Source organism: Pogona vitticeps, chromosome 3 (assembly GCF_051106095.1).
Source record: "Pogona vitticeps strain Pit_001003342236 chromosome 3, PviZW2.1, whole genome shotgun sequence".
Taxonomy (NCBI): domain Eukaryota; kingdom Metazoa; phylum Chordata; class Lepidosauria; order Squamata; family Agamidae; genus Pogona; species Pogona vitticeps.
Window position 1 is genome coordinate 38,994,435 of NC_135785.1, and position 15,956 is coordinate 39,010,390.

At 41.1% G+C, this 15,956-nt stretch overlaps 1 protein-coding gene across 2 annotated transcripts in view; it reads left to right on the forward strand.

Annotated features, from left to right (window-relative positions):
• The first annotated feature begins 3,010 nt into the window (after window positions 1-3,010).
• Window positions 3,011-15,956, forward strand: part of SLC25A36 (solute carrier family 25 member 36) — a 39,503-nt gene continuing 26,557 nt past the window's right edge. The window contains exons 1-2 of one of the 2 annotated variants that reach the window (XM_020793151.3): window positions 3,011-3,167; window positions 13,908-14,078. In XM_020793151.3, the coding sequence (XP_020648810.1) occupies window positions 3,127-3,167; window positions 13,908-14,078 (212 nt within the window). In that variant the 5' untranslated portion in view covers window positions 3,011-3,126. Of the gene's footprint in view, window positions 3,168-7,294; window positions 7,742-13,907; window positions 14,079-15,956 lie in introns of those variants that run through there. The other variant, XM_020793153.3, reaches the window with a different exon arrangement.

A 15,956-nucleotide genomic window follows, 5' to 3' on the forward strand; every position in this document is an offset into this window, starting at 1 on the left:
CCAAATACTTCTTAAAGTGTTGGGGAACATGTGACTACTCCAGATGTTCTTGTTTTCCAGTCCCAATCTGGTTCAGAATTTGCTATGAAGTAAGTTTAAGGCTTACAGGAATTGCACTCAATCACGGATAACATCTGAAGGACAAGTCTTGCACTGAGCAGATGGAAAAGCATGAGTGCCTCACTGAGTAAGCAGGGGTATCTCAAAATTAGCAGGGGAACCTCTTTGGTTTAGTCAAGTTTTACTTTAGTTTTAAAAAGTATACTTTATCTAATTGTTGTATTTTATTGCTATTTTATTCTCAGTAACAGCTTTACCTTTCCAGTTTGGATTTCCAAAATATTCATGCTTATGTGGACAAACTGTTCAGCTTCTTTTGCTGCACTTCTTTTCCTGCTCTCTGAGGTACACGAAGATCTTTATCAGGCTCTTTGTCTCCTACTGGTCAGTTATACCCATGACCAAGTATTAATGCGGTGAGCAGATAGAAACTCTTCAAGCTCAAGACACAACAGAGTTCTACCTAATGTTGGCTAGAACATGGGGTTAATATACTGAAATTTTGGGGTGTGGTACCCCCCTTCTAGTCCACATGACACTCATAGTAGTAGTTCCATCCCTCCTTAGGGAAAACACAGCCTATTTTCATTCTCTCCTGTAAAAAGGAGCCACAGCTACAAATTTGATTTTCCATCCCAAATATGTACAGCTTGCAATTTACAAACATTAATATGGTACCTACAGACATGAAATGTGGTCTGTCAGAAGATAAATCATAGGCCACTGGTACAGCAATTTAATTCTGATATTAATTCCTTAACATATAGAGAATAGGAGCAGATTAATCTGTTGTAGATTACCACCGCCTCCAAGAAAATATAATACTGTATCCTATCTGCCAGGAATGCCCTACTACAGCACTCTGCGTAGTGTGCTTGTATGTGTGTGAGAGAAAGAAAGATGAAGAGACCATCCCCTGTTCAAAGAACAAATACAAATACAACATAAAAATCACAAAGTCTAGGAGTGCTATATTCAATATTTAACTCCAAATCCTGTTACTTAAACAGCAACAGAGGCTTTTCATCCTATTGTATTTGCTTATTGTCTGTGTTATCACACACGTTGTTGTTGTTGTTTAGTCGTTAAGTCGTGTCCAATTCTTTGTGACCCCATGGACCAGAGCACGCCAGGCCCTCCTGTCTTCCACTGCCTCCCAGCGTTTGGTCAAATTCATGTTAGTACTTTTTACATGGACACACTGATGCACCTTTTTGTATCTTAATTACTACAAGGTGGGCCCTGCTCTTCAATTCTCTAAAGAAAGAGACACACAGAGAACTGTTTCCTCACTGCAGACTAAGATCCTTAAATGAAAAACCATCTCTACAAATATGAATCAATTGGACTGGTTTAGTAAAGATTAGATGACTGTAGTTTGGACTGTGCTGCAGACCTGTTGTTTTGTAGGAAATGACATTATCAAAACCTCTTTCAATTCGGATCTTTTACAGCTACTGATCATGTGTGGAGGCTATGGGACTACACTGTTTTTTTCAGTGGGGTGGCAGTTAAGGTACTGGGAGAGAGTACCAGTGCTTGTGGGGGAAGGTTATGAGCTGGGATTTGAATTCTTTGCTTTGAGCAAATGTTGCTTGCTTCAAACATACTGTACTTGGGGGGGGGGGGCTTCCATCAGAGTTTTTTCCTTCTTAACTGCCCAGAGGGAGAGACAGCTTAAGGTTCCTTAAGGTTCTCGTCTAAATTGTTTCACAGGGTAAACATCTACAGATAGGCGACCTGCATGTTTGCCCTGTGGGGTAAAATAACAGGTTGGGGAGAAAGTAGCTCAAGTGAAGAGGGATCAACTGTCAAAATTCCGCTTTTTGAGCTGTGTTGACTTCTTTCCTCTGCAGTCGCTTGAATTGCACACACTCCTGTCTTGAATCTTGCAGCACCTTGTTTAACTTGTGGTTTTTGATCTCTCTGTCGCCGACCTCCTATTTCCCTCCCGAGTATCCGCGCACCACCATCTAAAGGGCATGATGATCGGGCACGTGCAAAGGTCATGATGATCGGTTTTGGGCTAAGTAGTATCCCCTCACCCGGCGGAGCAAGGACAGCGTAAGAAAAGCATTAATAATTTCGGATCATGCCATTTCATATTCCTAACAGCCGGAAGCCTCCGGCTGGCTGCCTTCTCCACAGCTACTGCAGCTGAGCAAGCGTCATCTGCGTTGCCTATGGGCTCGGGAAGGATAAGCTCGGCTCCCCCCTCCGCCCCCAAAACTCGCTCCGCGGCACGCAGCCTGCGTGTGACCCGGAAGAGGCGCGGGGCCTCCGACGAAATGCCTCCCGGTATGCGGAGGAAAAAAGTGGAAGCGCCCGAGTCCCACCTGTCAAGGATGCTATTAAAAGCATGCAGTACAGTATTTGCAAAAAAGGCCGAGGTCGAGAGCGGGGGGGGGGGGGGAAGAGAGAGACACAGAAGGTGTGATTATTTGGCATTCCGGTCTATTTCAGGAAAACAAAATCATGAATGTAAACTTTCTCTTGGCAACGTAAAAGTCTAACAGATGCATTGCAGCAGCAGCTTTCCTGGACTGCACTCCAAATGATGCACGAGTTTCTATTCCGAGTGACAACTAAATAGACGATCTTTAGGGGTCTGGATGAAGACCCTCTTATTTAGGTTTCCGTGGTGGGACTTGTGTACTTTATCACCCGCTCCGAATCGGAAATGCAGCTTTGAAGGGCATGCTTTCCGGACGGAAGGCGACAAAGGGTGTGATTATTTTATAAGCTTCCTCGGGTCGGTATCACAGATTTACTCCTGAAGAGGTGGAGAAATGGGGCTCTTTCTGGCTCCCCATTCCTCACTTTTGCATTCATATTTGCTTCCAATTTGCACGGCTCTTAATCCCGTTGTATCCAAGGGGAACCTCAATTTCCCTTCTGTCTCCCCCACTAGCCTCGGTCGAGACCGGACGTGCGGTTAGCCCTTTGGCCCAGTAGGGGGCGGCCCTGGAGAGCTTTCCTGGACGCCATTAAAGCAGCGGCGGCGGCCAGAGGAAGTGTTTTCTGCCCCCCCCCCCTCTCGTCGGCTGGGGACGAGAATGAGAGAGAATGAACCAGAGAGACACCCTGGTCCATCTGTTTGCTGGAGGGTAGGTGCCGGCCAAAGCTAACTCGCGACACCTTGGCGAGGCGGTGGGAACGTGTGAATGCGCCCCAGCCTTTTTGTAACGCGAGCGGCGCCTATAGAAAAGCGAAAGGGTTTTCCCCTGCGCTAACCCAAGGCCTGTAGGGGATGAAAGGCGGCTGGTGTATATACAGAAACAGCAGGTCGGGGGTCTTTACAGTAGGAGAGAGAGAGAGAGAGAGAGAGAGAGAGAGAGCTCATCGGGGTTCGGGATCAGAGGCAAACATGTCGGGCAGAAAAAGCCCATCCCTTCCTCTTCTCTCTTCCGCAGATCCCACGGAAGTGGCTCTTCAAGTTGGGTAGGAGCTGGTGGGGAAAGACTGCGGCGGTGCGGTTGCAGAGGAGTACGTGCTTACTTGGGTGTAAACCGGACTGAACTCGCTGGGACTCACTTCCTAAAGGTGTTTAGGCTCGGGCAGCTAAGACGAAAAATGGGGGAAGCTGGCTGACAGGTGACAGGATTAGGGTCGCAGAAGATCATCATCATCATCATCATCAAATTCATAGTGTGATAGAGGGCTCGAAGTACGTGTCCTGTGTGTGTTGGCTTTCTGGGCAGAGTCTTTTCCATTTCTGAACTCTTCTTTTTAGTGCGGACTCTGGGGAGGTCACTGACCTCATTTGTGGAAATAGCATGGTCGTGTTGGAGAGAAGGAGGTCGACACTGGTTCTGTTGTGAACAAAAATGTATTTTGCACACGGCTCGCATTAAGAATGCAGAATATAGAGCCCACAAATTTATGGTAGTACTGAAACTTTGTTTTGCTCTCCCCACCCCACCCCCGCTAACTTTTGAGACATATTTAGGAGAGTGTGGTTTTCAACTCCAAAATAGATATTCACCCAATCCCACTTTCATTACAGATGCAGTTTTGATTGCCTTCTGTACTGTGGCCTGGTTGTTTTTGTGTATGTTTTGCGATGTTGTGGTTATGGCTTCTGTCAGTTTAAGGGTATTAGCAATTTAGTGTTGCAGCTACAGGGTTGTTATGGACAGAATTAAATACAAGTGAAGTTGTGTTAGCCTTATGTAATGTTTCTGTAGGTCAGCTTGGACCTTAGTTAACACAGAGAACTTTTAGTTGGACAACAGTCATGTCATTAAATCTGACATAAAAACTTCCATTATAGCATTGAATTTGGGTTCAGTTAATTGGAATCAAAGTGTGGGTAAAGGACACCTGGTGAACAGAAGGTCATGTAAATACTGGAAGTGAAATTCTCAAGCTCAGTCAGGTCATACCATCATGACTACTTATTTGTTACAAACTTACAAGTCAGTTATACTTCTTAATCATGTTTTATACCTAAGGTCCTGGTGGTAACCTCACACTGGAATTGGCTGGCTTTTTTTTTTCAGTGTGGGGAACAGGTTGATCTTAATTGTTCAGTACTACCAAATATAGAAACAAGGGAATATACATGTTATATATTTAAAATACAATAATAATCATGGAACTGCACAGGTGGAAGGGACCTTATGAATCATCAAGTCCAGCGCTTGCCAAGGAAGCATAGTGGAGAATCCAAGTCTTAACCTCTGGCTCTGCAGCCAGAGACCTAAACCACTGAGCTGTATATGTATACAAAATCTATACTATAAATGAATGTGCAGTGTTGACATTAACATTTTCTAGGCACCTTTGCACATTAGAAAAAATTGCATCTATTTGCTAAGAATACAAATGAGGACTAGCAATGAAGGCACAGTAAATTTAATTGATGTGAGAAAATGTTAATACAGTACTTTTAGGCTGTAATCCTTTACGTACTTGTATAGGAGCACCGATGGCAGAAAGTGAGGTGGAATTAAAGAACCTCATAATGAGGGTGAAAGAGGAGAGCACAAAAAATGGTCTGGAGCTCAACATCAAAAACAAAACAAAACTAAGATCATGGCCACTGGTCCCATCACCTCCTAGTAAACAGAAGGGGAAGATATGGAGGTAGCGACAGATTTTACTTTCTTGGGCTCCATGGTCACTGCAGATGATGACAGCAGCCAAGAAATTAAAAGATGCCTGCTTCTTGGGAGGAAAGCAATGACAAACCTAGACAGCATCTTAAAAAGCAGAGACATCACCAAAGGTCTACATAATCAAAGATATGGTTTTTCCAGTAGCGATGTATGGAAGTGAGAGCTGGACCATAAAGAAGACTGACCACTGAAGAACTGACGCTTTTGAATTGTAGTGCTGGAGGAGACTCTTGAGAGTCCCCTGGACTGCAAAGGGAACAGACCTATCCATTTTGAAAGAAATCAACCCTGAGTGCTCACTGGAAGGACAGATCCTGAAGCTGAGGCTTCAATACTTTGGCCATCTCATGAGACGAGAAGATTCCCTGGAAAAGACCCTGATGTTGGAAAGTGTGAAGGCAAGAGAAGGGGATGACAGAGAACAAGATGGTTGGACAGTGTCATCGTTGCTACCAACATGAATTTGACCCAACTTTGGGAGGCAGTGGAAGACAGGAACGCCTGGCGTGCTCTGGTCCATGGGGTCACGAAGAGTCGGACATGAGTTAATGATTAAACAACAAAAACAATGGGAGCAAACCTTCTGAGATGAATAAGATCCCACTGTCATAACTTTAGCTTGAGAAAACACTAACTGGGCAGAACACGGCCAAAGAGCCTGAAAAACCCACGACAACCATTCTCTGAAGTCTTTGGCAAAAGGGTCGGAAAGGGGCCTGGGATGAAATCTTGCTATGCTGGGCTTCTTGCCCATGACATGAGTGATTTTCCTCTCCTCCCTTCTTTTATTTTTTGATGGGTTGTGAAAAGTTGAAAGCCCTCTCCTAAAGCTTAGCTGCTGTCTCTCGAAGCTTTAATCTAAAATATGTTGGTTATGTTTTTTTCCCCACCCTTTTTCCTTTGGCCCTGCTCACCACTGGAATGCAGCAATTCATGCTTGTTCTAAATCCTTCAGATATGAAGTGCAGTGTAGTGGACAAAGTAACATATCAGACTCAGCGGCCTGGGTTCAAATTCCCACTCAGCCGTGGAACTAAGGTTGTGGAACTGGTAAAGCCACTCCTCAAATATCGTGCTTACCCCGAAAGCCCCATTGTTACATACTGTCAAGTTGCCTCTGACGTATGAAGACCCATGGAATGAGTGATCTCTAAAATACTTTTACAGCTGCTTTAAGTCAGTTCTGACTTGATGGCACATAACTACTAAATCCTTCAAACTGCAAGTTTCCACCACATTTCTTGTTACTCCTTTCTGAGGTAAACAAACTGTAAGTTTCCTTCAAAGATGCAAGAAATCCCTGGCATCAGACTCTCCTTGCGATTTCCCCACGTCCTGATTTCAAGCCTCCCTACAAGTTTGAATCCCAGATATTATGCAACAGATTTATATACAGAGACAAAAGCAGACAATGACCAAAGGTTTTTATCCTCTGCCTCTTCCCTCAGTTGTTATCTACCTATAGCTGGAATAGGCTTATTTGGAATTTGACACAGCCTTTCGTTTCAGCGGGGGATCTTCCCCATCCTTGTCCTGGAAACTGCATGCTATTCACCTTTTTTTCCCCTCCCTTCAAACCTTTTCCCTTCTGTGCCAACAAGTGCGTCCTCGGTAGCGAGTGAAAAGGAGAGGCAGCAGAGGGGAACAGGCTTCCCTTGGGGAATGCTGTTCAATCTTTAACTTGCTTTCCCTTTTTTCCTGCTCAGAGGAAGAGAAACAGGTAGCAGCCTTGTAAAAAGAAAAAGGAGCAGGTGAGATCTTTTCCCAAGAGGCAAAGGTGAAGCGATAACTCTCCTAATCCCGTAAGATAACGCCGTTCGGATGAGGAGCCCGCTCCCTGCTTGGCCAGCCCACGTGGGACGTTTACTCGGAAGTAAATTCCGCCCGATTCGATCAGGCTTACTCCGGAGTAAGCGGGCACAGGTTGGGCCAAGCCAGCAGCGCCTCTTACCGGTGGGACGGCTTGGCACATTCAAGTCTCGCCTCCAGTTGTCGGTGCCTCTACTCCCCCCCATTCACCTCCCTCCGCCCCCGCCCATCCGTTCCATTGATGGGTCGCCTCGCTTCCCTTCAGTACTCCCGATCACGTGCAGAAAGCCTGATAAGCTTCGGCCGGTGACGTCACGGGCCCCGATCAGCCAATGGCGGCTTCTGTTTATGTTGGGCCCTCGTTTCGTATTTAGAAGCGAGAGGCCTACCTGGCCTGGCCTTTTTGGTGGCTGGCGGCGGCTGCGGCGAGAAGCTCCCGCGCCCGCGCCTGGAGGTGTCGGTGTCGTCGTTGCTGAGGCACGCAGGAGGAAGAGGGATTTTTTCTTGCTCGAGCTCACAGGAGGGCTAAGCGGCAGCGGGTCCCTCCCGGACTGTGTTCCCTCCATCCGGAGACAAACGGTAGCCCGGCCGGTCTAGTCTGCTTCTCTTTCCTCGGTTTAGGAAGAAAGAAAGAAAGAAAGAAAGAAAGAAAGAAAAAAAGCCTGAGTGCGTCTTTTCTTCACTGTTTGTCGGGGACAAGAATGAGAGACGATGAACCAAAGGGACACTTTTGTGCATCTGTTTGCTGGGGGGTAGGTCGATTCCTTTTCTTGCTCCCCCACCTTTATTTATATTTTTTTCCATTTGATTAATATCCCACCTTTCATCCAGAACTGGGGCGCCAGGTGGATCCCCCTGCCTTCAAATATTATAAGACAAAATCCTGTTACTGGGTGCAGTTAATAGCACTAGACTAAGGCCTTTAAATCAATGGAGTTTGGTGAGTCAACTTCTCTGAAAGTTCAGGCGATTCAAATGGGCCTACTCTAAGGGCTGCTTATTATGCTAAGTCAGTTGCAGTTAGAATAGGCCCATTTAAATCAACAGAATTTAAGGGGAATTCACCAAATCCCATTGATTTAGTGGGCTTGTTCTAGTGGGATTTACTATGTTAAGCAACAGGGTTTTGACTATTGTGTCTTTGTCTCTGGATAGAAATACGTTGCATACTATAGGGGATTCAGACACTTGTAGGGAAATAGGACTGAATTTTAGTCCTATTGCTGAAACACTCCCACTTCAATTTTCCTGTTTGTTTTTCCCTCAGGGCTCTTTAAGCATGCTCAGTTTAAAGAGCTGCATAGCTAAAAGAAAAAAAAGTGGTTCTTTTATTTCTATGAATATATAACCTCTGGGTACTGAGAGGATCCCCCAAGTAGTGATAACTTGTTTTCTTTGGGTGGGGCATGGCAGAGTTTTCAAACTGGTAGTGCTTAAAAGCACCCAAGTTCACTATTAGGTGGACTGAAAATTGTATGCAGGTTAAGTACAGTAGTAGGATTGTGCAGAAGCTCCAGACTTGGCCTGTGCCTTTTTGGTGCAAATGGGAAAGCTGGGTGGGATGGTGCAGGCAGGACAGGAGTTGGGCACTCTTTATTTTTATTTTTATTTTTCTAATTATCAAGAGAAAGCCCACATAGACTTCCCATGTTGGCAGTAAGCGAAAGACTTTGAAACAACAGTGGCCACATCTGTCTTGATTCCTTCTTCAAACAGCTGAGCAGGGAGCCTGTTTTTCTACATTTTCCATTTTCTATACCCTCATCCTTCCTGCTCCTTGCATCTGAAATTAGCCACAAGACTTCAATGTAATCAGTGATTTTGAATCAGGAAAAGCAAAGATGATTTATTTCTAAGGAAAAGCTTATGCTTTCTTTGTCCTCCTGAGTTATGATTAAGTGCTTTACCTGGACATCGATAGTATTCATTGAGATACCTGTTTTTTACAGGAATGTAGTAATCTGATTGTCTTAAGCAGCACATTAATTAATTGCCCAAGTTTTTTAAATATAAGATAGGATGATATTAATTTTCCCTCATAATAAAATTAATTAATTAATTTTAAATCATAATAAAAATGATGTACTTTTAAAATGGTCTTGGTCATTTGAAACTCCTGGTTCTAACTAATTGGAAAAATAAAAACATTCAAATGGCCAAAGGACCACTGCTTCAAGCTTCTTTTTATTTGTACCTTCATTATGTGTGAAATATTGCTGCTACATTTTACACTTCCACCAACTTGTGTACCACTCATAACCTGACAGGCTCATGCCCCTTTCTGAAATGTCACTACTTTAATACTCCTATTTCTGGTCTTGTGCTTTAAGAAAACCAATCCGAATATGCTCCCCCTCCGAAATTGTTTTTCTCTGAAGGCGAAAAACAGCTTCCCTTCTCCTCATATTTTAGTGTACCCTTTCCTTGTAGAGAAGGCAAAGAGCTAATGGGGTGGGGAGAAGGTCAGGGCATGTAGCATGGCTTCCCTGTCAAGCTAGTAATTTTCCTCTTTTTCTCTTGTGTGTGAAAGTGTTTTGGGCTAGAATCCTCTGCTTCAAGGTTGCATGAAATTGGTCAAAGTTCATATTATGCAGAAAGAATCATTACAGGCCTTGTAGCTTGTTCTCAGAGTAGTAAGTGAAGGCTTGTCCTCAGTCCTTTAGTTGGCACTGCTGGAAAATATGCGTGTTGTCACATGCAAAGCAGGATGAAAATAATTTGAGGTCATCATTCCTAACTTTTTGTTACCTAGCTGCTGAGGAATGCTTGTTGGCTTCTGCCTTCTAACAGCATTTTTCTGTGACATAGTAAGGGATATTTTGTTATGCTTTTGTTATGAGTCAAAATAACTGTATTTGGAAGGGAAACCAAAGATTGCTAGTGCTACTATAACAGTGAAAGCAGTGTTTCCTTAGTATTTATCTTGTTTGTGAGCTAGTAAAAGTCGTTGTCTCTTGTCCTGCTTTTGACTTCAGTAGTTTTGCTCCTGTGATAATTCTGTTACTATCCAAATCATATATGCTTAAATAATAAAGTCATTGGATGCTTATATATCATTATTCTGAAACATTTGAGCATGCTCAATCTTCTGGAAGATTCTGCTCACTTATAGGGCTGATTAGCTGAAGCTTATTTGCTGGTTTCTGAGCAAGACTGTACTTTTTAAAATCTGTGAAACTAACATTAAAAATCCACTGAAAAATGGAAGATCAGTTGCAATTGTTGATTCTAGACTAAGACAATGATAGTATGAGGAAAGAATTGAATTTATTGTATTCTCGAAGAAACAGAGGACAGACAGTGTTCTGACTCCTGTCCTCTGAAGATGGCAGCCACAAAGTCTGGCGAAATATTAGGAAGAACAACCTTCAGAACACAGCCAAAGAGCCCAAAAAACCCACAGCAACCAACTGAATTTATTGTTACAAGTGGATTCTTGATGAAATCATTACTTATTAATACAGCTGTGTTGTTACTGTTCAAATGCTCAGAGAAATGAGTTTTAGAACTATTGTTAGTAACAGTAAAACCAAGAGTTCTTTAAAAATTGAGGAAAATAGCTAGGGAGGTCTGTTGGATGATAGTGGGCCTTAACAATAAGGAGATTTCAGAAAAGCTGATTGCAGTCTTTGTCTGTCTTCACTGCAGAAGATATATCGGAGGTCCAATAGGTGCTTTCCCCCTCATACTGTACTTCCAAAACAGGGTTAATAAAGTCTTCTGGAGAAAATTAACAAATAGGGCCTGAGAGAAGATACTCTGTTCTCTGTTACTTGAACAGTAACAACAGTATATATTGGATGAATATATTAAAGTGCCAGATGTTGATCATTGTAAGCTTGAACTGTCGCTGGAGGCAAAAATGTTTAAACTGAGGCTGTCCTACTTTGGGCACATTATGAGAAGGCAGGAGTCTTTGGGAAGAAACTTAATGCTGGGAAAGGTAGATATTATAAGGAAAAGAAGAAAGCCAAATATGAGATGGACTGACTTCCTAAAGGAAACACAGACTTGAGTCTACAAGAGCTGAGCAGGGTGGCTGATGACAGGATGTTTTGGATAATGCTCTTCATAGGGTCACCGTAAGTCAAAAGTGACTTGATGGATGGCACATAACAACAACATGCTTAGTGTAAAGTGGTATATTTGGGGACAAAAATCCTTACTCTGCATTTATGCTGATAGAGTCAGAGTTAGGAGTGGCTCAAAAGTTTTAATTTTCAAAGATTTAGCCACGTTACATTTCAGCGTGGGCTTTTGTGGATGTCTGAAGAAGTGAGTTTATCCCTGAAAGCGCACATTGAAATATAGGAGTTGTTAAGTACTGCAATGTTTGTTTTTAATCTAGATCTGAATGTTTTAAATATCTGTGTGTAATATTGCTGGAAAGATTGTGTGTAAATATATTGCTCCCTGCAGAAAACAACTGTATGGTATAATCTCATTTCTGTTCTGCACGCTTGTGAAATCATATATCGTAAGCTTTTGGGTACCAGTCACAAGCACATTTTTCCAGAAGACACTTATTAAATTCATTAACTGAGTAATTGTAAATTAGGGTAGACCTATAGAAATTACTCTAGACTTTATCTTTGGTAAGTGAATAGCAATCTAACTAGAAATGGCAAATTAAACACGAAGGAATTTATTTTTGTAGATGATGTAGCTGCATTGTAAATATCTGTCCCTTGATAGCCTTATAATCTTTTTCCTCACAATAGACTTATAACTTTTTCAGTCATCTGGCTGACATAATTTGTTAGTAGCTGCATTGTAAATCACTAATACCCTGCTCCTGTGTTCTCTATCAAAGGCTAACAGTGTAAAGCATTTCACTTTAAAACAGTGTTAAGAGTTTGGCATCTGAATGCTTAACCTTTATAGCAACAAAACAGTATACATATACTAAAGGAATAGAAAAAGGAAGAAAAATAATAATCATGTGCTTTTATTGTGCTCCATAAACAAGGGTGGGGAACATTTTTGTGAGACTGCTAAAATTAAACTTAAAAAAGAGGGAAAAGTCCAAATCTTATCTGGTCTATAGTTCTGTAATCCCCAGCTTTGAGAAGAGTCCTGAAGAACTTAAAGGCTAACCAATATTGATATTTTAGTGAATCAGTAAAGGCATTAGCCACTCTTGTGTCTAGACTTGTCACTTTAGGAAGTCTTCCGTAATTTATATGTGAGCACAGAGGAGATGATAGTGATAATATTGCTGAGTGTCTCACAAATTACAGTCCACCATAGAAATCAACAAAATGTGCCTTCCTCTCTGCATTTGTGCAAGTATGCAACTGTGTATCATAATTTACTAATACTGTACATATACTAAATTGCAAGGCTTATAATAGGAACAAAGCATATGATTACTGTATTCTAAGTAAAGCAAAGCAAAAAAGCGTGCTGCTTATATACCGCCCCATAGCACTTCAAGCACTCTCTGGGCGGTTTACAAGTTAATTATGCAGGCTACACATTGTATATTACTGATCATTTGTTTCACATAGGACTGTTGTCAAATACAAGAAATACTTAGCTTACATTTTCATATAGCTTATAATAGCATTTATGAAAGAAGTCTGGATATATCAGAGTTAGAAGGAACACTTCAGTAATGTGTGAGTAAAATTTGCTACATGATGAATACCTTTCAAGATGATGCTTTCTCGTTGCATTTTTTAAAAAAAATAAAGACTGTTTTTGTATCGGATCTGCTGCCACACCAGTTGAGGAAAGTTTTTTGTCCATTAGGTTTTGTCAGTTTCTCTAATGTTAAACATTATAGCTCTGCTTGAGGTTCATCTGTTAATGTGGGTGTGCATACCCTGGTTACTGAAACAGGGACAATGTAACTCTTGTTAGCAGATGACCTCAGTGTTCCAGTTCCATTTGAGGTTGGTGAACAACCTGGGAGAGTTTGAAAACTAAAAACATATTGTTGACCAAGGTTCATATTGGCTCAAATTAATTTGAGTGTCACTGTTGACGTCTCAGAAAAGTAATATTTGTTTGGAAATGGCGTGTCTATATAAAACAGAAATAGTATTTAATGCCTTGATTGTTTCTTCCTATATGGCTTATTTATGATTACACATCTAACTTATCCTGTCAAAGTATCAACAAACACTTTGGTTTTGACTCCTCTTAATAATTTGTGGCCAATTTTTCACTCTGTGAAAATAATCTTGCAAAATCCCAGAGGTATAGTAAATGTATCTCTAACCAGTCATCGACCTTCATATTCATAATACTGTATTGTTTAAAAATGTTGGACGCAATCAGTGGATGCCTGTTTTATTTGCCCTGATCATTTGAGTTGTCTGTCTCATCTCTGGGACTACTCTTATAAATAGCTATGGTTTAGAGGAGCCTTAGATTAAAATTGCCACACATTTCTTATCTGCTTATGATTGTATGGAGCAGTGGTCCTCAACCTTGGGCCTCCAGATGTTCTTGGACTACAACTCCCAGAAGCTTTCACCACCACCTCTGCAGGCCAGGATTTCTGGGAGTTGAAGTCCAAGAACATCTGGAGGCCCAAGGTTGGGGACCACTGGTATGGAGAGTAACCCATAGGTAACTACTTTTCTGGTAGATTGGGTTTGCTTGGGAGTTCTTTATGGATAGTTTAATTGGGTGAGGCATATTTTAAATTAATGGTCATTCTTAATGAGTACACTTTCACATAACACAGTATTTCATGTAACACAATTGTAAGACAAGAGAGATACTCAAAAAGCAATTAATAAAATTAATTATTATTTTTTAAAAAATTAAGGAATTAATAAAATTGATTTGAGTAGGAAGAAAACATTGGACAAGGATCTTCTCCTGATAGTTACTGCTAAAGCTGTCTTTTAGTTATTTCAGTATAGCCATTTCTAATTCCTTAATTATTGTTCTTTTTCTTTTCAGATGTGGAGGCACTGTTGGTGCAATTTTGACATGTCCACTAGAAGTTGTGAAAACACGGTTGCAGTCTTCCTCTGTTACTCTGTATATCTCCGAAGTTCATCTGAATACTGTGAACGGTGTTAGTGTTAATCCTGTAACTAGAGTTTCCCCAGGGCCTCTCCGTTGTTTGAAGTGAGTACAGTACCTGTTTGTTCTTTTTCCCATATATAGTGCTTTCATTTAATCTGTCTGAAAAAAAACTTATCTTATGTCTCTTAAAAGAGCAGACTTGAGACGTACTTCAGCTATTTTAGTTAGTCCACTTTTTCTTTATCGTTATGCTTTAAATCCTAACATTGAAGTTCTGCTGATGTTCAGTATTTGTTGAATATCTTGTGAACCTGGTCCTGAGAAAATCATGTTCTAGCAATAAAATGCTTCTATTCTCTATCTATATGGCATCTTCTTTTGAAGTTGAATGTAGCTGTACTTAGACTGAAGATCTTGGTAAATAAAATATGAGTCATAGTTGGTTCATAAGTTCCTATACTTTAAGCAAGATCTAATGCCATCTACAAACCAGAATGTGTTACCAAGCCAAAGCCATCTATCGTCATCTCCCTTAATAGATACCAAATGCAAAAGTAGCTCATTATTGTGCTCTGTAATTCTTGTTAGAAGTAAAATGGATTTTTCCTTATCTATCTCCTGTCACATTACTTGTGTCTAAAATTTTAGGTAGTTATTTTTCTTGTGCCCTTCAGACTAGATTAGAGAATATTGGCTTAATTCATTTGTATTGGTTTGCTAATACAATTTTAAAAATCTTAAGATATTATAGAAAGGGCAATGCATTCTTATAAATACATTTCATAAAATTACTACTCAGCCAAAAATAAATAAAATAAAAAATTTTAAAATTTAATTTCTCAGGAGCTAGGTTCCTGAGAAATTAATAGCATTTTCTCCACCCCTTGGAGCACAGGATAGGAACTCAGTTTTTTGAATCATCAATTACTTGTCTCTCAGTTTAATTTTTAAAAAATTATTTGTACTTCACCAACTGATGGAGGAGGGTTTTTTCTTTAGGCTAGCATAGAAACAAAACAGACTCATCCCTTTCCAGGCTTTTTTCAGATGGTAGTTAAAGCTGAACCTGAATTAGATTCCCAGCAGAATTCTGGTAAAGAAGAATTCTCCACATGTGGGCTTCTGTTTGTGTTCAAACAAGTAAATACACCTCGGCAATTTTCTTCAAGTGTAAGAAAGTCAAGGTCATATGAAAGAGTATGGCGTGCACCCATGTCCATTTCTGATTCCTATTCTTAGCTTTGTCTGTAAAATATGGACTGTCTTGCAGAAGCTCACAAATGCATGTGACTCCAAGCGTCCTGATTCTAACGAGCATGTCAGACCACGGAAAACCATCCCACCATGCTGCAGATGGGATTGCAGACACGTCAAGGTTTTTGGAGTGCTTCAGAAACTCATGTAACTGTGGGGATGATCTTCCCCAGGTCCAATTTTTCTTGTTTTTATAATGATCTAAGAAGCAGAATTGTACAGCTTGTAATACAGTACTTGGCAGTTCATTGTTGAGTCTTCCAGACTGCTCCAGACATCTCTTTGTTTCCATGAAACTGAGAAGCATTTGAAAGAGACAATTAAAGTATTTGGGAGTATTTGCATACCATGATGATATCTTATTTCTGTTTGTAGAATCAGGTTCTCTACTTGGCTAGGTACTTACGATGAACTTGTATTTGGAGAGTTTAAGCTGAATGAAGCTGTTTGGCTTGTATACTTATGAAATGGCTTTAAAAATAGCAAATATAGTTCACTACAGTATATGTACTGTTTCCTCTTGTTGATGTTGTGTAGGGCCATACTCCACCGTTTTAAAGATACTACCTGCCTCTTCAGAATTCAGAGCTCTGAATTCTGATTGCACACAACAGAGCATACAGTGCAAATCTAATGAAATATTTTGAGATGAATATGTAAAGTGCTTGTGCTTTTGGATGAAACAGTGAGAGAAGGCAAGACATACATTCCGATGGGGCCAGCAAA